Genomic DNA, 22931 nt, shown 5'->3' with positions numbered 1-22931 from the left:
AGTCAAAATTTGTCTTAGTGCAATTGATCTTGCAAAAAGGGGTTGCTCAAGGTTGACTTTACTTGAGGGGGTTTGTAGGGTTTTGACCTTGGGAGAGGGAGAAAAATTTGCTCAATCAATGGTTTAATGATTTTTCTCGACTAATTATGATCCATGCTCTTTGCCATTTCCACGTGTGAGTTATAAACTTTTGCATGTGTGGGTTTGTTGCATGGATTAAGACGGTAATTGCCCTAATCATGGCTTGGGGGATGGAAGAAGAGGTGTGTTGACATTCATTCAACATATGATGAAAATTTAATGATTAAATAATTAAGACTTTCGAAAGTAAAATTTGATAATAATTAACGTCATGTTTTTTTAAAAAAAATTGAAGTTTAGATTATCGATATTTACTTAAAATTTAAAAGAAAATTTTCTTCTAATACATAAACAATCATGTGATTATCCATCAAAGAAGCTGTGGAAGGTTCCATTGCCAATACTTGAACTTGACATAAAGCTTTAAAAATACATATCCCGAATGATAATGCCATATGTAGGTTGAAAGGGTTCATGTCATCATCATGTGACTACAATTGCAACATGAGATTTTGAGCACATTGGTAAAGATATTTATCATGAAATTAGTCCTTAAAGTATAATCCTAATAGTACTCTTGAGATTTCCATAGTATAGATTCAATGTATTGAAAAGGAAAGGAGTACCCTTTAGCAAGTACATTTCATATCTCGAAATTCGTACATTGAAAGCATGGAATCAAAACATGAATTCCTCGAATGAAATATTTACTAGTAAAAGGATTTCATAATTACACGAGGAGTATATGTTGTGTTCAAAGAAAAAATAGTATAAAAGAAATGAAATCAGCAGAACTAATTTGTAGTTAATTGGAAGCTCTTCAATGGAAGCATGGCAGTTAAGATTCTTTGTCATATATCTAACATAAATAAACTCTTGAAGTCCCAGTTGATGTTCGTAATCAACACACAGACAAACCCTGATTGAATCAAATGGCATTTTTCTCCTTCAGATTATAATGGCATCTCACCTGTTAAAATTAAGAGAAGAAAACAAGCGTTCAAATGTCTTTAGTTGAATGTTTGTCCTTTGTAGAAGCAAGTCCAGTGATGGGTTTTCTTGCATTAACTCAACTTGCGCAAAGGTAGGCAAAAATCCATTAACAAAGAGAGAAGAGAGAGAGAGCTGGCTGCAATGTTCATTTACGAATCTACATGCAAAGTCAAACCCAGCCAATGCTACATATATTTATATTCAAGTTATTTTCGTTTTCCTCCTCGTTAATTTCTCTTATATACTCAATCTTTCCTTCTTTTGCCTAATTTACCTCCCTCGTCGACAACTCTACTCTACGCGGAGTCTTTCTAGCCATTGGCAACATTTGTTTCGTTTGAATGAAAGGTTTATTTTCTTTGCTTCATTTGCTGAAGAAGGTAAAGGCGGGCTCTTCCTTGTAGTTAATGTCACTCTGGGTTCGTTTCCTTTATGACCAAGGTACTGTCATGACTTCTGTGTTTTGTCTTCTTTATTCATATATATTTTGGTTCTTAATAAATTTACTTGTATCAAACTCCATTGGACAGGTAATCCTGATCTAGGGAACTGAGTTTGACAAATAAAACTCTAAAATATATTCCTTTTTTGTACTTTTATTCAATCCCTATGGGGGTGGGAATTGTTCTGGAAGATCTAAATTTCAGTGTTAAAAGCTTTGAGGGAGAGAGAGAGAGAAGAAAACAAAGCATATGGGATTATGTGGGCAGTGCCAAAAACGCAGGGATAGCCCTTTTCTACGCCATGAAAACCGGCTTTTTCTAGGTGAGTGTCTTAAGGGTGGTACAAGGCAGTTCAATGGAAATGTATAAGGGAAGAGAAGTGGTGAACGTAACGCGCATATACAACAAAATATAATTTGTTAATTTAGCTTTATTAATGTAAACGTTTAGCCCATGTGACCCCTTTGCTGCATTTCTCATGGGGTGCTTCACCTTCACTTTTCAGTAACTTTCCATTTATATATATATACAATGGCAGAGGATCCATTGGCAGTCGTCACCAGCTTCTTCTAACACCCCCCCACTTTTGTCTCTTTCATTGCGCTCTTCAAACTTGGATTCTTTCAAAGCATTTTGGGGTTGAATATATTTTCCTTCTGTGATTGTTTTTGTAGGGATAAACTGAAATCTATGAAATGGGATTTGTCCGGGGTCCAAATATCAGAAGTGGGGATTACTTGGAAGGAATGCTCAGTGATTATGTTGGAGGAAAGGCTAAGGTCAAGGCTCCTAGGAATGCCTCTACTCGGCTTGTGACAGCTCTCACCTGCCTGCAATTTGCCTTTGCAGTGTATGCAACATTCCTTTTGTATTACATGAGTCCAGCAGTGGATTTAAGAACCAAACCAGACTTTACTTGGGCTACAAGGATTGCGAGGAACATGAAACAGTTCGTCATCCCACCACATGTTCTTGGACGCTACCAAGAAGCTGCTTCCCTCATCAGAGCTGAAGTCCCTCCAATTACCCCATCCAAAGTTTGTGAGCATGAGAAGATTGATTTCATGCAGAAGAAGTCCAATGATGTTCAGATGATCAAGTTGAAGAGAGAGTTGTATGATGAGGTACTGGATTTTCAAAGCAAGACCATTGGAACAGAAACTCTGGCTGAGCTAATGGCAATGAAATCCAAGTGGGATATGCGTGGTCCAAACAGACCAAAAGTGACAGTGCTCTTGAACCATTTCAAGAGAAAAACACTATGTGCCCAGCTTGATTCATTGCTCCAACAGACGCTCCCAGTCCATCATGTTTGGGTGCTTTCATTTGGAAGTCCAAATGAGCTCTCTCTGAAGAGAATTGTTGAGAGCTACAATGATTCAAGGATCAGCTTCATTAGTTCAAGCTATGATTTCAAGTACTATGGCAGGTTCCAAATGGCTTTACAAACAGAAGCTGATCTGGTTTATATCCTTGATGATGACATGATTCCTGGGAAGAAAATGCTACAGATTTTATCTCATGTGGCAGGAACAGAAAAGTATAAAAACTCTGTTTTGGGCAGCATAGGAAGGATCTTGCCTTCCAGACAGAAGGATTTCACATTCCCAAGCTATAGGAAATTTCGATCCAAGGAGGCAGGGCTTTACTTGCCTGACCCTGCCTATGATATTACTGTTGACAAAATTGTGCAGGTGGATTTTCTTTCCAGCTCATGGTTCTTATCTGCAGAGCTTGTGAAGGCACTTTTCATTGAGACACCTTTCACATTCATGACTGGTGAAGATCTGCACCTTAGGTACGTTTACAGTGACAGAAACCCTCTCAGATTCTCATTGTTTTCTGCATATTATGATCTTGTTTTTGTGCATATAGACATTGGTCCTACTCATTTTCGCGCTTCCACCTATGTCACCATGTCAAAGCATCTTTTCTTGGTTTGGTCACCTGTTCAATATTATAGAAACAACCTCTTCATTATTCTAAATCAGTTGTGATGAAGACCAATAGGTATCATTGCTAAGTATATAGGATTTAATTTTATCTTGAGGAAAGTGATTAGAGCAGAGAGATCCCCACATATTTGATGAATTATGTTAAGAGTACAGGTTCAATGCAACAGAAAGTTGACCATGCAACTAACCTGATCTAAATATTGATGGTATTGAGAGTTGACTCAGAAAGAATTTGAAGTACTAATTCTCTCCTTAATTCTGTTTTTCTATGAAAGAATATTCTTAACTCTTGCTGCAATTTATTAGTACTAATTTTGTCAGCTTTTCTGAATATTGTAATCCCTTAGAGGGAAATGATGGATTTTTTTATATACTAGTTCCAGTTAAGGATGGATACCCTGTATCCTGTTTCCATTACTAATGGTTCTGCATCACTGGTTTTGTCTGTTCTAAATTATTTACTGCACATTATACATGTTGAATTTCCTTGAGGAAGTGAAACTTGGTAGGAAATGGCACTCACTTTAAAGATTCTCTGCAGCACTATCTCAATATTATTGAGTGTTAGGTTGGTCCCTAGGTAGCCCTTTTCAGAATAAATATGTCATCTTGGAATTCCAAAATCACAATCCTTTGGCACTTCTAAGTTGATAACGAATAATAGTAACAGCAGTAGAAGAACTAGAATGACGGTCGTGGTGATGAGAATAATGAAAATCATATTTTAAATCAGAGCTAATTATAGTTGCCAAGTGCTACTGCTGATTTGATCAAGGTGTAGCTCAAGTTTCTTATGGCATTCCAAAGACTGGTATACAGATTGGATAATCTTTCCTGTTCTAAACTTCTAGTAGTTTTCAGGGTTCTGATGGTTATAATTTTTTTTGCAAACTTGTGCAGCTATCAGCTTCAGAAGTACAGAAATGCTGGCTCATTTGTTCTTCCAGTTGACCCAACTGACAAAGAAACTTGGGGAGACAGTGAACACAGGCTTGCTTATGTGTCTGAAACCACTGTAATCTTCAAGGACATAGTTCAAGTCAGAGATGATCAGTGGTGGAGGGCACTGACTACCGGTTATATAACTCAGTGGGCTGCAATGTATCCTCAAAAGATTGATGCCCTCTTTTATGCTCACTCTGTTGATGAGGTCAAAGCACTTGCACCACTGCTTGAAAAGTTCAGGTCTACTGTTGGCAAGAAGGCTTATATTGTAGTGTCCGGAGGCGGTTTCTGCCCATGTGAAGATGCTGCAGCAGCTTTGAACTGGCCAAAGTTGGTTTGTAAAGAGCGAAGATTTAAGATTTTCGATTTGCAAATTGGGGCACTTGCGGGAGCATCAAAGTCTGAGGTCCCTGTTCTGCAGGCAGTGTACTCTAGCATGAAAGGGTTGATCAAAATTCACAACCCCAGTGTGGTGATCACTGTGACAGACATTGACCCCAATGTGAAGAAAGCTTTGAAGTTGGCATCCGAGACGAATGCAAATGGTACTGCACTGGTACTTCTACCAAGGTCATCTGTCTCAAAGGTTCTATGGATGGCTGATCTAAGGTCAACAGCATTGCCAAGTAAGACTGCCAACCTTTCTCCTTCAGAGCTATATCCATATATAATAACTGAATACCTAGAAATAAACAATCTAAATGACTAAAAAGAAGCAGTGATCTTGCTTGGTTCTGATAAATTTCGATAGTTCGAGCCTTTCAGGCTGTCAAGTATGTTTAGTGAGTCGATAGGTGCATACACTTCCACAAAAAGGATTCCTAATACCTCAAACAATAAACTATACTTGTATAGAAAATTTACCCAATAGGCATAGGTTTGGAGTGGAGCTTTTGGGATTCAGCAGATACCAAAAGTAGGTGGCAAGGAGAACATGGTATCTTTGCAAATGATCTTTAAAGATTCTTGATGAACAAATTGGTGCATTTAACTAAAAATCTAGTTCACTGATCTCTGCTTCATTCATATTTTTCCACCTTCCCACCCCTATTTATCTGATGCGCAATCATCTAAGTGGTCAATTGTCAATTGCAGATTGGAACCGGATGAGGATCTCTGTCAACATAATCACCCAAAACCGTGCTCCTTCCTTAACAAGGCTGCTTCAATCTCTCAGTGATGCATACTATGTTGGAGATGAGATTCCTATAAGCTTCAATATGGACAGCAAAGTGGATGAGGCAACCATCAAACTTGTAGATTCAGTTGAGTGGCCTCATGGTCCTAAAACACTCAGAAGGAGAATCATTCAAGGGGGGCTGATTCGAGCAGTAAGTGAGAGTTGGTACCCAACGTCAGATGATGACTATGGCCTACTACTCGAGGATGATATCGAAGTCTCTCCTTACTACTATCTATGGATTAAATATGCTCTCTTAGCCTACCATTATGATCCTCAGATCTCCCTTCCTGAGCTCTCATCCATCTCTCTTTACACTCCTCGACTGGTTGAAGTTGTGAAGGAAAGGCCAAAATGGAACCCAACTGAGTTCTTCAAGCGCATTCACCCCAACACACCTTACCTTCACCAGCTACCTTGCAGTTGGGGTGCACTGTTCTTCCCCAAGCATTGGAGAGAGTTCTACGTGTACATGAACATGAGGTTCACTGAAGATGCGAAAGCAAACCCAGTTCAAATCCCAAAGTCTAGAACAAATGGTTGGCAAGCTTCATGGAAGAAGTTCCTCATCGACATGATGTACCTCAGAGGCTATGTTAGCCTCTATCCCAACTTCCCAAACCAAGCTAGCTTCTCAACTAACCATATGGAACCAGGGGCCCACATCAGTGCCAAGGACAATGCCGTTAGGCATGACAAAGCAGACTTTGAAGTCCCATTGCTTAAGGAAGATTTTAGACCCCTGTTGCCTAAAGGGAAGATGCCGCCAGCCTCAAAGCTGCCATCACTCAACCTGTTCAACCAACCTGTTTCCCTCAAGGGGCTCAAGGCAGCAGGAGCCAAGCTGGGTCAAGATGTACTACGATGCGATAATGCTACAGAGATCGTGACGGTTAATCATGTCACAGGCCTGCCACAGCAATGCTCAAAATTCCTTTGATTGAATCCCTTTTGCTATTGGTTATTCTTTATTTCTTTCATAATTCACCAATGTACTATTTTTGCTACTTTTTTTATTTATACCTGAATCAATGGAACCATAAAAAAAAAAAAAGGAGGGGAAGAAACAGTGAGAAACAAAGGTTTAACATTGTTTCTTCCTTGATTGATATACCAATTATTGGAACTGGGAAGCAGGATTAATGGGGAAAAGAATTGATGTTACCCAATGAAAGCCAAAAGTGGCTCTGCTGTAAATTGTAATTGTCTCCATAAACAAAAACATTAAATTAATCCAGCATTACTCTCTCTCTCTCTGCTCTTTATCTGTGATAGATTCTATTAGGTACCTTTCATAGAATCTAACACTGTTTATTTGTCTTCATACATAAAATTTTTTTATAAAGTCTATCACTGTTAAAAGTATTAAAATAATAATTAAAAAAATCTCTCTTTTCTAAAATTAAGTATATAATTAAATTAAATATGCATCTTAAAATTTAAGAACTACATATATATATATATATATTTATTTGTTCAAATCTCTTGATGACATTTGATTGATCACCTAAAAATCCCAAAGAAGTGTAACTTTCCTGATATGGCAGTGGCACTTAAACGTATTAAAGTGGTTGGCGGTGAGGCAAGCAAATATTGCGTGAAGTTCAAGCAAACCTTGCATTGGATGGACACCAAAGTTCTTATATAGAATTTGGAATTTTCATCTTTCACTGTTAATGTAAACAGTGTAAAATTGTATTAAGATAATATTACTTAAAAATGCAGTCGAAAAATAAAAAATATTAAGTAATGGTTTCAAAGCATGTATCTATATAATTTTTTTTAATTTTATTTATTTTCATTTATAATGGATAAACTTCAAATATACAATAAAATTTAATAATTGATTGTATTTTATATCGACGAAATCAATTCACTAACCCTCACTAACATAACAATTCAAAAAACATTAAAAATGAGTAAAAAATAATTACAATTATGTGTTTCAAATTGACAAAATTGTCTATTTTTCAATAAATACATCGATTTATTTTCAACATAATTATTTGAAAAATCATAATTATTAAAAAAACTTTCTTTTTATTCTATTATTATTATTGAAAATATCCTGTAAATTCTTCTTTTGCCATCAAAATTTCTTAAAAGGATAAGGTTATATTTGGTTAATACTCTACTACTTGACGACAAAATCTATTTTTTCTGGATTACCAATTTGTTATGATTTTAGATAATATAATTTAGTTTTAATTTATTTCCAAAATTAAAATTTTTTCCAAATAAATATTAGCAATAAAAGATAAAGATAAAATGTTATCATATTGACAAGCCAACTACTACTTTTGATAATTCATTTATAAAATTTATTGCATTTCAAAAAGATGTTTGACCAACCATGATATTTTAAATAATCTGAAATTCTTAATTTGAGACGTATTTATTCATAATTTTGTAATAAATAACTTGATAAATTAAGATGATTGTTGTAAAAGATTTAAATTAAATGAGGTAATATAATCTATTTATATGCATACACATATGCGTATACATAATCTTTGATCCCTTTTACATTTTTTTTAAATATTTAATTATTAGAAAAGGTGATTGTTTTTATTTATAAGTATTTGTTAATTCTGCTTAAAGTACAAACTCTTATTAGATATATGGTATTTATAATAATGATAATTTTAATTTTAATTAAATAATTAGTAATTTAAAATTTTTTAATTTTAGTCCCCTGAAAGCCCAAGCGCAACACAAACCGGGTGTAAGTTTCTGCTCTCATTGTCTCTCTCTCTCTCTCTCTCTCTGTATCTCCCTTTAAAATTGAGAAAAAGGCTCTCCTTTTTTCTCTCTGTTTCTCTCTCTCTCTGTGACACAAGATCAACTAATCAACCACGTAAGTTTCTCCAACCCTAGCATTTCCGTGTTGAAATATGTATATTTTTTGTTGTTGGGTTTTAGTTATTTTTCTATAAAAATGATCTCTTGATGGCAAATTTTTATAAAGTTAGTCTTTTTTTTTTCTTGGGTTTTCTTTCTTCTTCTTCTTGGCTTTGATCTTGGAATGTAAAGTTTTCGTTCTTTAGAAAATGAAGTATTTTTGCCCCTAAAGTTGAAACTTTTGTATGTGTTTAAACATTCTGGGTTTTTGCTAAATGTGATGAGGAAGATTTCTTGTTTAGTATTCAGATCAAGAATTTGAATGGAGTGGCTCAACTGTTTCTTTTAACAGAGAGTAAAGATGTTATCTTTTTAGATGCAAATTGATTAATTGGATATTTCTGTTCACTGCATAATTTGGCGGTTTTTTATTATTTTGAAGTGATTTGCATTTTGGGTTTTGGAAAAGCATGGGGTGGATCAAGGATGGTAAAATGGGAATGAACCGAAAAGTGGAAGCATAAAGGAGTGGTTCTGCAGAGAGAAAACAGTATAAATAGCATAATTTATGGCAGTTTTTTATTTGTAAGAGTGTTAATAGTTTTGGCATACATCTGTAGTTGAATTTTTAGAGTGTATTGCTTTCTAAAAGTAAAGGATGGTCAAAACATGCTTGAACTATGCCAATGGTTTTAAAAGTTCGAAATTTTTAATCATCAGCTGAGTTGAAGCAATAACTAATATGGTATCTTGCTTGTATAGTGTGTTAAGTTTTTGTATTTGATTTCAATTGCATTATCTTAAGAAACAAATGATACTTGTCATTTCTGTTCTAGCTTTCGTTTCTTGCCACCTTAAATGTTGTGAATTTATTATATTCCTCTAATCCGAAGCACTCTTTTGAAATATATAGCGTTGGAGATCTTTTGTTGGTATTTGATACGTTTTGTAATATATTGAAGATTAGAGTTGCATTGCTTTGGCGAACTTGAAGAATGCCCCATTTGCCCCTGAAGGTGCTTATGGGAGATATCTGTTCTTGTGGTCACCTAACCTTTTAAATCAAGTGCAAAGAGAGTATACTGAGATGGGCACCATGCACCGCAGGTTAGCATTTGTTGTTCACTTATTAATTATTATATGTCACTTTTAGAAAGTAATGGGTAAATAACGGTTTTTAATCTTATAGCTTGCTTATGTGTCTTGAATTGCCAAACTTTCTTGGGATGATAACAAATATTCAGGGTCCCTTTTACTAAACTATTTTAATGCTTTGCAGTGGAGTTTTTAAGAAAACAAATGATAGTGCCAGGGTCATTATCATAACAATTCTTGGAGTCGTTTTTGGATTTTTTATTGGTGTATCATTTCCATATGCTTCCCTTAATAAGGTATGTTGGCCTTCATTAATATCTAGCTGTGCTGCAATAGATCCATTATCCATATTTTGGCCAAAAAGAGAAAGATATATCATTCAAATGATTTGTTTTCAATCCCTGCAGATTCACTTACCTTCAAGCTTGGTATCATCTCTTGACGTACCCCTTCCTGATGACAATGATTTCCCCAGAGACAGATCTCCTGAAACTACCGGGGGCAATGTTCCTAAGGTGCCTGTGGTGTTTACACTCCATCCCTTTGCCTTGTAATCTTTTGTTATTTGTAAGGGGGAAGACATATAATTGGTATTTTTCAGATTATTTATTTTCAAATTCTCAGGGCAACAGTAAAGAGTTTTGTTTGCTACTATCTTTTTGAGCCATTTTACTTTGTCTTAGATCAGCTTAACCTGATGTATATGTGAAGTCATGCTCTTTGTTCACAATTACAGGGTGCTGCTTGTTTTTTATCCAGTTTGTTAATTGTTCTCTGCTCGTGTGTTTTCCCAGATATACGTTCCAACAAATCCTCGTGGTGCAGAATTACTACCTCCAGGAATTGTTGTTCCAGAATCTGACCTTTACCTGCGCAGATTATGGGGTGAACCTAGTGAGGTATGATACATGAAGTACTATTAATATAGAAACATCATAATGTTGGTGCTTTAATTATACCACCTTAGCAAATGGCTATAGGCTGGAACTTTCTTTATTATTCAACATCTTTGCTGACTAGAACGGTGCAAGCAGCTTATAAAGTTGTTTCCCCTAGAAAAGTTCTGGTGCATGAGGGCCATTTTGACACTACATCACTATCATTGTCAGCTTTGACACATACACCTGGCACATGTTAAATGTACCCCCATGTGTCTTGATAACTTGGTTATTATGATTTTCCTTAAATCTGCAGGATCTGAAGAAGAAACCAAAGTATTTAGTAACATTTACAGTTGGTATTGCTCAGAGGAATAATATTGATGCATGTGTTAAAAAGGTTAGACAATGGGACCATTCCATCGTTGCTTTTCAGTTTTTTTCCAATTTTGATTTCCAGGGTTTCTGACACTTCTGTATTCTTACATGTTGAGGTAGTTTTCTGCGGATTTCCAAATTTTGCTTTTTCATTATGATGGCCATACAACCGAATGGGACCAATTTGAGTGGTCAAAGAATGCAATCCATGTTAGTGTGAGGAAGCAAACAAAATGGTAAGTTTAATAGTGTTCTGAATGGTTTAAAATTTCTATCTTTTCAGATCCTTTTAGTATTGGGGAGTTTTTAAAGATAGAATAAGCCTTTGCATATTTCTTCTATCTATGAGTTTCGCTCGTTGCCTTGTTAGATTAGCTTAGACTTCTTGTCATTCAAATGGATGATAATTTTGCTGCCAGTTCTTACATTCCTGCTTGTATATATATTTTAGGTGGTATGCAAAAAGGTTTTTGCATCCAGACATCGTTGCTTCTTATGAATATATTTTCATCTGGGACGAAGATCTGGGAGTGGAACATTTCAACGGGGAGAGGTTTGTCTATTCAACCAGTTATATTTTCACTTAATTTCAACGTGTGTTTCTTTCTAATTTTCCTTTTTCAAGTTACCAGATACATAGAACTGGTCAAGAAACATGGTTTGGAGATCTCGCAACCAGGTTTGGAGCCCAATAATGGACTGACATGGCAGATGACAAAGAGGAGAGGTGACCGAGAAGTTCACAAGTAGGCTCTGTCTCTCTTTTGTGGCATATGAAGGGGCAATTACTATACTAAAAAAAAAAAATCATGTGTTTTTTCTCTGAAGTTCTGCATTTCTACTTGGTTCACAGAATTACTGAAGAGAAACCAGGCTGGTGTAGTGATTCACATTTGCCTCCATGTGCTGCGTATGCTCTCTCTCTCTCACTTGCTAATTTTTAGCAAAGTGGTTATACTTGTAAATTATAATTTTTACAAGTTACATAGTCTGATACTGACCGTACTTGAAAGGCCCAGACATCACTATTTTGGACTGACTTGCAAATTCTGAAAAATGGGAATTATGTCTGTTGGGAGAATCATAATTGGCCTCCCATTTGCATGTTTGTAATGCACTTCACTGTTAACATTCCTTCAACTGGATGTCCTCTTTTTCTCTCAGTGCATTTAAAATTGCTTGCTTTCTTTCAGTTTTGTGGAAATTATGGCACCAGTGTTTTCTCGGGAAGCTTGGCGTTGTGTATGGTATATGATTCAGGTAAATTATGATTAAGGATTTTGTGGACTTTGGCCACATTATTTAGAATATTTACGTACTACCAGATTAACTGACTAGTTAGGTTGCACACCCTATCTGCTTCCTTGCTTCACAAAACAAATGCAAGTTAATATTTCCGCAAAATTTGATGGGTATCCTAATTGTCAACAACAAGCCCTTGATGGTAAGTTGCACATCGGAGGTTCACTTCCTCCAAACCTAAAAATAGATAAATAAAGAAATAAACTTAAATAGAAAGAGAACTGTTTGATGAGTTCCCTCCATTCTCAACTTCTGTGATGATGAGAGGAGAATGGAGACACAGATCAGGAGCATACAACATTTTTTGCTAGAAATGTACTTAATAACTTAATGCAATTCCTCTGTCTCCTCCTTCCTTTTTTGAAACTACCAAAATGCTTAACAAATCATGTTCTTGTAGAATGATTTGGTGCATGGATGGGGATTGGATTTTGCTCTCAGAAGATGTGTTGAGGTTAGTGGTTTCTGTCTTGTTTTTCCATTTCCTTTTCCTTGTTGACTGCTTTCCAGTGAAAACAATAAGACACTGCAAGTCTTTGCTAGATGGAAAATCAGACATTGATAAAATACTTTAGAATTACCAACTCTTCCTTGGAAAATTCAGCAAAATTTGAATTTATGAAAGCATTCTTATGACAATGACATGTAGAACAAATCAAAGGGACTAGTTTATACAAATTGTTAATTTTTTAGTAAGATCGATATTTTTTTCAACTATCTAATAAGATGCCAAGCTGGCTTCTATTAGCCCTCCCTTGTGCAAACTGAGAGCTTCATGTTTATAATATCAGCCTGTACCTTTTATTTAATGTTGTACCGAATCCTGTTTTCTTCTCCACAGCCTGCGCATGAAAAAATTGGTGTGGTAGATTCACAATGGATTATTCATCAAGTAATTCCTTCTCTTGGGAGCCAGGTGAGTCATCATCAGCTTGCTTGATATTTTGGCAATGTTATAATGCTGTATGATGTTGTGTCTCATATTCTCATACAGTTTCCTTCTACAGTTTGCGTAAATTATTAATTATATGAATATAGCTTTTGATCTATATTTGATGCCATGGATGGTAAACATAAAACTAGTGCCACGTGATGTTGATTTGTTTCATTGAAGAAGTTTAACTGAGAAACTCTTTTTTCCCCTTCTTGGAACAATTTTCCCCGGCACTTAAGAAGCATTGGATGTCACCCGCTCAACTTTGATATTATCTCATGTTGTTTATTCTTTCCCCTCTTATATTATTTTGCCATATCTTTGCTTCATTCATATTCAACGTGTTTGTCATGGCCCTCCCGATTATAATCTCATTACAATGAGTTCTGTCAACATTTCAGGGCAAGCAGGAGGATGGAAAAGCTCCTTGGGAAGGGGTATGCATATTATGAATTTTGACATCAGTGCCTTCTTTTGAAACTTCTCTTCAGAAAAAGAAAGATTAAATCTTTAAACCAACTCACTTCTCTCCTTCTTTTCCATCCCACAGGTTAGAGCAAGGTGTAAAAACGAATGGTCAATGTTTCAGAATCGTCTCGCTAGTGCAGACAAGGCATACCTTGCTCAGCTTGGAAAGGAATAAATTTATTTTGTTGTTTTCCCCCAAACCTCTCTCATTGTCACCCCACATTTGTACATGTATTATCTCACATGATGTTTGTTAGAGTTCAGTTTAAGTGACATTTTTTGCTGTGAAAGAAGGGTATACTCAATTCCCGAGCCACATTTTTTGTACCTTATGATATTTGCAGCTATATAAAAAGGAGAGAATCATTTGTTATCTCATCTTCCTCGTGTTTTGATCATTTTTCTACTTGCCTTTTAACAATGGTGGTGTCCAGGAAATTGGGGAGTTACATCAATTAGTTCTCTAAACATTTATTAAGCCAGGGAGGAGCTTTCACCTGATTTCAATCTAGTACTTTAATTTCTGCATCATGCTCAAATGAAGTAACTGTAAGTGGAAGCAACTGGTTTTTACCTTCTCTTTTTCATTTAAAGAGAGAGAAGGTTGTCATGTAACCGCTGAATATGTATCTTTGATATCCCACTGCATTGACATTTGAACCGCATTCACATTTTTCACTGAAGATTCCCTCCCTTTTTTGAAGAGTAAGGAGCAGGTACTCCATTACATGTCTCACCCATTGTTTACTCTCTCTCCCTGTCTCCTGTGCAAATATCCAAAGTACGTAATAAGATGGAACAGCTTGCCAACAAATGGATCATTCCCTGTAAGTATATCTTTGTACCCAACACGGCCAAAATTATAATAAGAAAACTGTGTTGGCGTGATCTAAGATGACGTTTGGTACCCTATCATTTCATGATTGTAATGAAATGCAATTTCCGGAAAGAATAAGATGTAATGTTATGTACAGCTTTCGTTAAATAAATGCCTGAATGTCAGCAGGATTCTCATTCTTGGTTTTGGTCCAAGACCAGAGACATAGCCCAAGGGGTACAGTGGAGATATACTGTGAGAAAGTGTTTTTTTCCTAATTTGCCTGGTTGGTGATGGTGATGCTTAAAGGAAGCCAAGGAAAAGGCCACTTCATGAGTGAAAATAAAGTTCTTTTTTTCCTCACCAAACTTCCAATTGAGTTTGAGGATGGCAAAGCCTTATCGCTTGCAATGGCAGGCACCTCACTTGCATATAAGAAAATGTTCGTCTTACCTTCCTGGCTTGTGGGCTAAGGCTCATTTAAAATTTCTCCCTAAATGCTCAAAGAGATATGGGTGAGCTGGTACAAAAGGGGTTAGCTAGATGGTTTGGGAGACCCCATTGGACTGTGACAGAGATCTTCACCACCAAATTTGATGCTTAAACATCAATCAGTTTGACCAACAAAAACGCAAATTCTCCCTGATAAAATAATTCTTTCTACATTCATCAAATTTGTTGCATACAATCACAGAGAGAATTTCTTTTTAATTTTTGGGTCCGATGAGAAACAATATCAATGACAGCATGGGGGTGAAACAAAAACAAATAACCTCAGCAACCCATGTTGCAGAAAATGAAAAAGAGTAAACAGGAGTGGGCATGGGGGTAGTTGTAATTGGAAAAGGAAGTTTCATTATGTCATCTCAACAGCATTTTAAAAAATTTGACTGTCTCCTTGCTTAAACTGATCGTTAGCTTCCCTCTGGAATAACAAATACAAGACAAATTAGTACTTCAAATTGAAACAGCGTTTGGCACCAACCCTCTTTGCAATCCGACATAAAAAGCCTTCTTAAAAACCTACATTCTCATACAAGCCACAACCAACTCATTCTCTCTCTCTCTCTCCAACCTTTCTGCAGCTCAAAAATCTCTCTCAACTCTCTTCTCCAGCCCTCTCACATTTGATTTTGTTGTACCCTGGTGCTTTCTGGTCAGTTTATGGAGTTGTAGGAGCCCTCTGTCAATAATCCTGTAAAACTTCCTTGTACTCTTTCACAAGGTATATCTCTCTTTGTTCACTCTGATCATCTCTTTTTTTCTTTTTAATTCTCTGGAGGAATGTGTTTGATGAAACTAAGTTTAGTTTTCTTTCATTGAATCTCTTCCAGGGCTCCTAAAACTCCAAAGCTTTCCACTTCTTTTCGAGGTAACATTTATGTGAGTATTCTGCATAGATATCTATTTCTGCAAAGCAGAAGGTGATAACTCATAAGACTCTTTTGTTTTGTCTCTGCATGTTCATTGCTTCTGAAACATGCAAACCAGAAAAAGCTTGAAGAATATTTATTCAATTAATCAAGTCCATTTTGAGTTTTTCCACATCACTGTTGGGTAACAGTGGAATATATTCAATAAAGAAAAGCAAAACAGTTTGCATTTTCATCAATGAACAGTTCACAAATGTTTTTAAGAATCTATTTCCATATTCTGCCAACATTGTTTGTAAGTTTCTGATAAGAGTTCAACATTAAGAATCTCTGGAATAAAACATCTGTAGCTAATCTCAATTTTTTCTCTAGATCATAGAGTAACATCCAGACCCTTCTATCAAGTATGCATTTATTTTCTTAACTGTAATACAGGTAAGATTCTAGAAAGTAGTGTTCTGAGATTAATCTGCCTTCTGATATGATAAGCTGCTTATCTTTTATGCTTTGGGTTAAAGAGAATGATGCATCAACATACAACAATCAGCAGTTAACCGACAGGAATTCATGTCTAATTTTCAAATTGGCTTGACATTTTACAATGACTAGTATCAGTCAAATTGCAATTGTTTAAGTGCAGCAGTACACATCCACTAGCTGTTCTTTCTGGTTATTTTTGTCTTTTTTTTTTTGTTTGGTTTCAGCAAAGATGGGAGAGATGTCAAGCTTCCAATTGGGTGTTATTGGCGCCCTGTTCCTTTCAGTTGCATCATCTGTTTCCATTGTCATATGCAACAAAGCTTTGATGAGCAATCTTGGCTTCCCTTTTGGTAATTACTCTATTCTTTATTCCTTTATTTTAAAATCCATTTTCTCCATTATTATATAAAGACAGGAATAAACTATTTATTTACCACAAAACTGAGTTGATCTTCTTTCGATCCCCCTCCCACCCTCTTTCTCATTGGTGCAGCTACAACACTCACTAGCTGGCATCTCATGGTGACATTTTGCACCCTTCATGCTGCACAACGCTTCAACCTGTTCGAGAATAAATCAATCGACATGAAAACTGTGATGCTTTTTGGCATCCTCAATGGTGTTTCCATTGGACTTCTCAACCTGAGCCTTGGATTTAACTCCATTGGATTCTATCAGGTGGACTTACATTTTCTTAAAACATTAAGCTTTCCTGGAAATCTATTTCAGAAGTATATAATCACCTCATTCTTTGTGGTGCCTCTTTTGGCAGATGACTAAACTAGCAATCATACCATTCACCGTATTATTGGAAACTGCCTTCCTTAAAAAACAATTCAGGTTTTTCCTGCTCTTCTTGTCTTCATTTTACATAGCCATTGCTTCTGATAGTTGAGCATTTTGAGATTCAAAGCTTACCAGGACTTCTGTTTTTTACCATGTGCAGCCAAAAGATAAAGCTGTCCCTCTTTGTCTTACTTGTTGGAGTTGGCATTGCCTCTATAACTGATCTGCAGCTCAATCTTGTCGGGACAATCCTTTCGCTCCTAGCCATTATAACAACCTGTGTTGGTCAAATTGTATCCTTTTACTCTCATTGCTGGTTGTTAAAATCTGAGGATGCATCAACTGAACAAGCATTTACATTTCAGAATCATATTCCATATTAGGAAATGAAAGTTAACATTGACAAGTGCTTCTGAAATGATTTAGCACTTCTTTTGTTTTCTTGACTTGAAGAATATAGTTGACAAACACCATTCAGAAGAGGCTTAATGTCTCATCAACCCAGCTGCTGTACCAGTCAGCCCCATTTCAAGCAGCTATTCTTTTTGTCTCCGGCCCTTTGGTAGATCAGTGTCTCACCAAGCAAAATGTGTTTGCTTACAAATATTCTCCCATAGTCTTGGTACAGAACCCAAAACCTCTCTTTTCTCAGCGATATCACACAGCAGAGATTATCAATGGGGATTCTGATAAACTTATTGCTTTTGAAACATTTGCAGGCATTCATCATCCTCTCATGCATTATATCAGTATCTGTCAACTTCAGCACATTTCTGGTTATTGGCAAAACATCCCCAGTCACATATCAAGTACTCGGCCACCTGAAGACTTGCCTGGTTCTTGGCTTTGGCTACACACTGCTGCATGACCCTTTCACAGACAGGAACATCATTGGAATCCTGATAGCCATTTTTGGGATGGGCTTGTATTCCTATTTTTGCACCCAAGAGAACAAGAAGAAACAAGCTGATCCACTAGGGTCTCAGGTACATACAACCCTTCTCTTCCCTTCCCTGATATCTCCCAGGAAATGGTTTTTGCTGACAATATTTTATGTCTGATTTTGTTTCTTTCAGGTGAAAGATAAGGATGCAACACCATTTCTGGCTATGGAGAAAGAAGGTCATGAAGTTAAGAAATCAGACAAGGATTCCCTTGTCTAAAGCAAGACAGGATTTTTTGTCATAAAGATTTTTGTGTATTAAGGAGTTCTTTCCAGACGTTTTGTCTCGAGTACACGTAAATGACTTTGATTCTTTAAATAAACCCCCCTCATTTCCCAAATCCATCTGTTCTTCCTCTTCACTACTTATTGTAAAATTCATGGAACCATAGACAAATTGTAATTCAGCTTCATTGTTAGCATTCTCTTGGCTATGAAACACAACTAGAGTCTATCCAACTTATTTAAATTCGAAACTTTTAAGATAGAAGTCTAACATTATTAACATAATTAGACATATTAATAAAGATTCAAACTTCGATTATATACCAATTTTGGCGTTACCATGGTATCAAGCTATACAACGAGAATCTGTCCAACTTACGTCAAGATTCAAACTCGAAACTTTTAAAATAAAATTTTAAGTTTTAATCATTGCAATGTTTTTATTTTTTAAAAATAATTAGATTTATTAAAAAAACTCAAATTCATGAAATATCATATAAATATGTGAAATATTTTATGTTCTTAAAATAACAATATAGAGAAGAAAATTCTTTTTATCTTCCACTAAACAAGTATTGAAATGAATTTCAATGTGATAAGCAAAAACCCAACCAAGAACCAGCTTTACCAACCCAATAGGTGAGCACTTTGTTATCAAAGGCAACCCCACCTACGTTAGGTGTGGTTTGGCTAAAATACAAAAGCCCTTTTTCTTGATGCAAACATGCAAACTGCAACTACTATTAGTATTAATTTGTGTGTAATTCTTGTCCCAATTATATTTCTCTCCCCCTTTATTAATATTTAACTAGACAATAAAATCTTTATATATCTCAATCTATTAAGTTAAATTTAAATTTATAAATAAAATTATCATTAGATGTTATCATCGTTTTTATCTTTTCACATTCAGATTAATTATTTTTGAACTAAAATAGCATTATATTTTATCTCTAGAATCAAGAGATGTAATCTATTAACCGAAAGTTTATCCAAATTATATAATCTATTTCACTATGATTAGATAATCGTAAGATTATAATAAAAAAAAGTTACGGACGAAAATACCCTTTTCGAGCCTTCACCAGATGATGCCAACTTAGCCACCAGATAGAAGCATCAGCATGTTCTACATGTAATTAAATACTAATATTTGAATTATGAATTTTTTGTAACTTAATTTTTAAATATTTTTTGACAAGTAATTATTACTTAATATAATTAGGCGTGATACAGAAGGTGACACTGAATATTATGTCCTGAAAATTATATAAAAAAGGGTGCAACTTACAAGAACTAATTATTTTCCAATGCAAAAAGGTTTAATTATTATAAGGATGGGTAAACTTCCAAGGTCTAGTCAAGAATTGCCAAATAATTATTGTTATTTTTAGATTAATCTATGGGATTATAGTATATGCAACAGATTCCAAAGTGACCTAAATAGGACAAAATTGTTAGTTGGATATATGAAAATGATGTTTTCCTAAAACCATGATACTTCCTTTGAATATCTTTTTTTAATAATTAAAGGGGCTCTACTACTACTACTACTACTAATTATTCATCAAAAAGGAAGAAACAGTAACTCTATTTAAAAGATAAAGACGAGTTTATATTATTGTTGTCTCGTTAATAAATAAACTTATAAATTAAAAAAATTCAAAAATAAATACTCATAATCTTAAAAATATTTATTTTGAAAATTTTTTAAAATTTTACTATTACATATTTATGAAGTGACACTGTACAATTAAGTAAAGATGAATCAAAGATGATGGTGAGGTGGCAATTGTCATTCCTCAATGTTTTATTTTTTCATTATTATATGTATAAAATTTAAGATATAATTTCATCACCCATAATCAAACCAATCAACCACCAATTACCTTTTAATCACTCTTCATATAAAATCCTCAATGCGTCATTGTGATTAAGTAATAATATATTATATGTATTTACATATTAATAATGTATCAAATATAAACTCAAAAAATTTTATGTAACAAGCCAATAAAAACTTTTGACATGCATTGGGAAAGCCAATAGGAGGTAGAAGGTGGAAATGATAGATGATTGCATGCATGACTTAATTTTGTTTGAGAAAAAGGAAACATCTTTTTCTTTTGTTTTTTGGACAGCCAAAAGAAGGTTTGGTAGACTATGTCTTATTGATTGATGAAATGAAAATGTTACTTTTCATTTTTATTTGTTTTCCAATTCAAAAGCATGCTAACCTAATCATATGATGTGATCCCCCAGCCCCATTAACACCCTTATTCCCATTTATAAAAAATAAAAAATTTTCCCTTTTAAAGGAAGCAAATTGAAGATTAAATGTCAAAAATATTAACCAAAACCTTACATCATAATTTTTGCTACAATATAAATTCTTTTTAATAACCCATCGTCATAAAAAAGATTAGAAGGAAAAATTACTTTTTTTATATCTATTTTAACTTAAATTAATAATTTTATTTTAAATCTTTTTTTTATTTTTTTATCATTTATACGGATTACAAAAAAAATAAATAATTTCCTTTCCCTTCCTTTTTTAATTTTCTTTCCTCACATTTTTTCTCGTTTCGTCCGTTTTTCCTTCCTTCCGAACATAATAGAAAAGTAAAATCGACCAACAAAATCTTTCAAACATACAAAATAGCATAACCGATCAAATTAAATTTTATGTTAAATTTGTGTAATTATCGAATCGTTTGACGAATAAATCATTTTCGATAAATTTGGGTTAATTCAGTAGCAATATGAAAGGAAATTTTTATGCCAACTTTTTTAAAAAAATCAAAATTAAAATTGAAAAATTCTATTCCGTTCATATTTTCCCGTGAAGAAACACCAAGTTCCCCGTGAGCTCCCTTTTTTTTATCCATCGAATAAAAGCTGTATAGGGTTGTGGTGGTGGCAATGGCAGCACATGAAAGCTTCAGCAAAACGAAGAGAAATCATTGGATGATTGGTGAGACAGTGACAGAGGCAAGGAAGAGGCGCCGCCGCCCACATGACAAGGATGGAGCCGAAAGGTTTTAGCTAGCCAGCTTTTTCTATCGTCACAGTTCGTTTACGTGTACGATTACAAGCACCCATGCTAGTTTCTTTCCTGCTCCTTTTGGCAAATTGCATAAAGGCTTAAATATTAAAAAAAAAATTATATCTGTACCCAGACCGTTACGTAACTTTAACAAAAATAACAATAATTCTATCAAGTTTTTATTCACGTAACATATACGAAGTCGACTACATATCAATCATGTGGGATTGACATTAAATTAGATCATATGTCATATAAAAAATTATATTTAATTTTTTATTAAAATTTAAAAATTGTGTGGATATAAGAATTTTTTTTAATATAACAGATTAAAAAATAAGTACCATAAAGGACACAAATGGAAGATATTTTTTAAATTTAGAGGTTTAAATAGCCACATATGTAATTTTAAATACGTATATAAATAATTATAATAAACGGTTACGATGATATGAACCGATAAAACTAAAAAATATATAATTTTGAGATTTATTATTACTATTATAAAGGATTGGAAGATTGGTGACCATATAAAAGTTTAAGAACGGTCCTTTTCATTTTAGATGATAGAGTTCTAATTTTTGTGGAGCATGAACAAAAGGATGTTTCGATCTTAATGTCAATGCCATTGGATGTCAAATAAAAACAAGAAATTCATTGGAATTTTCTTGAATAAAGACATTATTAGTATGCACTTTTGTACCATTGACATCTTCCTAATTAAATTTATACGTAACTATTAAATCAGGACCACAGAAAAGTGGTCATCATAGCTTAATGCCACAAGAAATGAAAGAAACATGCAAATCAATACATTTTCATTCATTTGTCACCATCCCAAATTTTTTTTCCTCCTCTAATTTTACTAAAAATCATTATCGAGGACAAAAATTTTACACAAAAAATCACAAATATAAAATTTCAAAAATTCAAATATTCTGATAAATATTTTTCCAGATAAGACTCAATACATATTAATAGTAATCAAACATATATATATATATACACTATTTGGTCATAATTAGCTTTGTTAATTTGGTTCTATGATTGGATGTGAACCTTTCACCAATACATTATGGAGGATGGACCTTAATATATATTGTTGATATGATTATTTTCAAGTCAAGTTAGTTGCAAACTTCTCAACAAACTCTGAATTTTGATGTTACTTTTTTTACAAGAAAAATAACCTCTTTTTTCCATGAATATATAAATTTTTGGACAAATTTCACTCACATGCCTTGAGATTTCTTTATTTTTTTTCACATGACCCATTGTGATTTTTTTTCTCAATTAGTATTTTGTAAATAACTTCGATTCTCACAAAAGTTACAATGTTAACTTTACTTGATAAAATTATCAAAATATTTTCAATTCAAAGTTAAATTATTTATTCACATTTAAAGGTGTTTTTGTTAAATAGTAAATTAAAAAAATTCAAAACTTCTTTCTTTTTTCTACAAGTATATAAATTTTTGGACAAATTTCACCTACACCCCTTAAAATTTTAATTTTTTTCACATAACACCCTGTGATTTCTTTTTCTTCTGAATTCAAATTTTTGGACAAATTTTACCGAGAACATTATCAAAATAATTTTCAATTTAAAGCTATATTATTTGCTCATATTGAAGGATATTCTTGTATTTTACTCGGTAAAATTAATAAATCAGTTTTTGTAAGAATTGAAATTATTTACAAGATACTAATTGAAAAAAAAATGATATCAAAAGGATGTCAATGAACCAAATTGAAATTAGAAAGGGTA

General features: G+C 34.2%; 3 protein-coding genes across 10 annotated transcripts; all 3 read left to right on the top strand.

Moving 5' to 3' along the window:
• The first annotated feature begins 1324 nt into the window (after positions 1 to 1324).
• Positions 1325 to 6826, top strand: LOC110412491 (glycosyltransferase family protein 2). 2 transcript variants are annotated; one of them, XM_021423026.1, is made up of 4 exons: positions 1325 to 1515; positions 2192 to 3315; positions 4373 to 5043; positions 5513 to 6826. In XM_021423026.1, exons 2-4 carry the CDS (start codon positions 2213 to 2215, stop codon positions 6535 to 6537), a joined length of 2799 nt encoding a protein of 932 aa, XP_021278701.1. In that variant the 5' UTR covers positions 1325 to 1515; positions 2192 to 2212; the 3' UTR covers positions 6538 to 6826. The 2 variants fall into 2 exon arrangements, with proteins under 2 accessions (XP_021278701.1, XP_021278702.1); XM_021423027.1 differs by lacking the exon at positions 1325 to 1515 and having other exon boundaries at positions 2172 to 3315.
• Positions 6827 to 8316: 1490 nt separating this feature from the next.
• LOC110412101 (uncharacterized) lies at positions 8317 to 13871 on the top strand. 4 transcript variants are annotated; one of them, XM_021422546.1, is made up of 15 exons: positions 8317 to 8454; positions 9406 to 9545; positions 9718 to 9829; positions 9941 to 10048; positions 10328 to 10432; positions 10728 to 10811; positions 10910 to 11025; positions 11241 to 11342; positions 11422 to 11535; positions 11643 to 11699; positions 11983 to 12049; positions 12492 to 12545; positions 12933 to 13007; positions 13427 to 13462; positions 13576 to 13871. In XM_021422546.1, exons 2-15 carry the CDS (start codon positions 9526 to 9528, stop codon positions 13666 to 13668), a joined length of 1143 nt encoding a protein of 380 aa, XP_021278221.1. In that variant the 5' UTR covers positions 8317 to 8454; positions 9406 to 9525; the 3' UTR covers positions 13669 to 13871. The 4 variants fall into 4 exon arrangements, with proteins under 4 accessions (XP_021278221.1, XP_021278219.1, XP_021278220.1 ...); XM_021422544.1 differs by having other exon boundaries at positions 9401 to 9545; XM_021422545.2 differs by having other exon boundaries at positions 8323 to 8454; positions 9352 to 9545.
• Positions 13872 to 15279: 1408 nt separating this feature from the next.
• Positions 15280 to 18342, top strand: LOC110412108 (Nucleotide/sugar transporter family protein). Of its 4 annotated transcripts, none has more exons than XM_021422562.2 (9): positions 15280 to 15535; positions 15645 to 15682; positions 16393 to 16513; positions 16657 to 16841; positions 16936 to 17003; positions 17110 to 17242; positions 17410 to 17571; positions 17669 to 17935; positions 18026 to 18342. In XM_021422562.2, the coding sequence occupies exons 3-9, from the start codon at positions 16393 to 16395 to the stop codon at positions 18110 to 18112; spliced, it is 1023 nt and encodes a 340-aa protein (XP_021278237.1). In that variant the 5' UTR covers positions 15280 to 15535; positions 15645 to 15682; the 3' UTR covers positions 18113 to 18342. The 4 variants fall into 4 exon arrangements, with proteins under 4 accessions (XP_021278237.1, XP_021278236.1, XP_021278235.1 ...); XM_021422561.2 differs by having other exon boundaries at positions 15645 to 15734; positions 16388 to 16513; XM_021422560.2 differs by having other exon boundaries at positions 16388 to 16513; positions 18026 to 18341.
• Positions 18343 to 22931: the final 4589 nt, after the last annotated feature.

Source organism: Theobroma umbraticum, unplaced genomic scaffold (assembly GCF_002168275.2).
Source record: "Theobroma umbraticum cultivar Fairchild unplaced genomic scaffold, ASM216827v3 scaffold_95.0, whole genome shotgun sequence".
In the NCBI taxonomy this organism is placed as follows: domain Eukaryota; kingdom Viridiplantae; phylum Streptophyta; class Magnoliopsida; order Malvales; family Malvaceae; genus Theobroma; species Theobroma umbraticum.
Note: the sequence above shows the minus strand (reverse complement) of the source record. Positions and strands in the feature narration are given on the sequence as shown.

What these genes read in the sequence shown, in the direction of transcription:
- LOC110412108 (XM_021422562.2), top strand. Translation starts at nt 16,393, where the DNA reads ATGGGAGAGATGTCAAGCTTCCAATTGGGTGTTATTGGCGCCCTGTTC. An exon ending in CAACCTGTGTTGGTCAAATT is followed by an intron (nt 17,243 to 17,409) that starts GTATCCTTTTAC and finishes TGAAGAATATAG; the next exon opens with TTGACAAACACCATTCAGAA. An exon ending in AATATTCTCCCATAGTCTTG is followed by an intron (nt 17,572 to 17,668) that starts GTACAGAACCCA and finishes AAACATTTGCAG; the next exon opens with GCATTCATCATCCTCTCATG.
- LOC110412101 (XM_021422546.1), top strand. Translation starts at nt 9,526, where the DNA reads ATGGGCACCATGCACCGCAG. An exon ending in GTGAGGAAGCAAACAAAATG is followed by an intron (nt 11,026 to 11,240) that starts GTAAGTTTAATA and finishes TATATATTTTAG; the next exon opens with GTGGTATGCAAAAAGGTTTT. An exon ending in CATTTGCCTCCATGTGCTGC is followed by an intron (nt 11,700 to 11,982) that starts GTATGCTCTCTC and finishes GCTTTCTTTCAG; the next exon opens with TTTTGTGGAAATTATGGCAC.
- LOC110412491 (XM_021423026.1), top strand. Translation starts at nt 2,213, where the DNA reads ATGGGATTTGTCCGGGGTCCAAATATCAGAAGTGGGGATTACTTGGAA. An exon ending in GGTGAAGATCTGCACCTTAG is followed by an intron (nt 3,316 to 4,372) that starts GTACGTTTACAG and finishes AAACTTGTGCAG; the next exon opens with CTATCAGCTTCAGAAGTACA. An exon ending in AAGGTCAACAGCATTGCCAA is followed by an intron (nt 5,044 to 5,512) that starts GTAAGACTGCCA and finishes TGTCAATTGCAG; the next exon opens with ATTGGAACCGGATGAGGATC.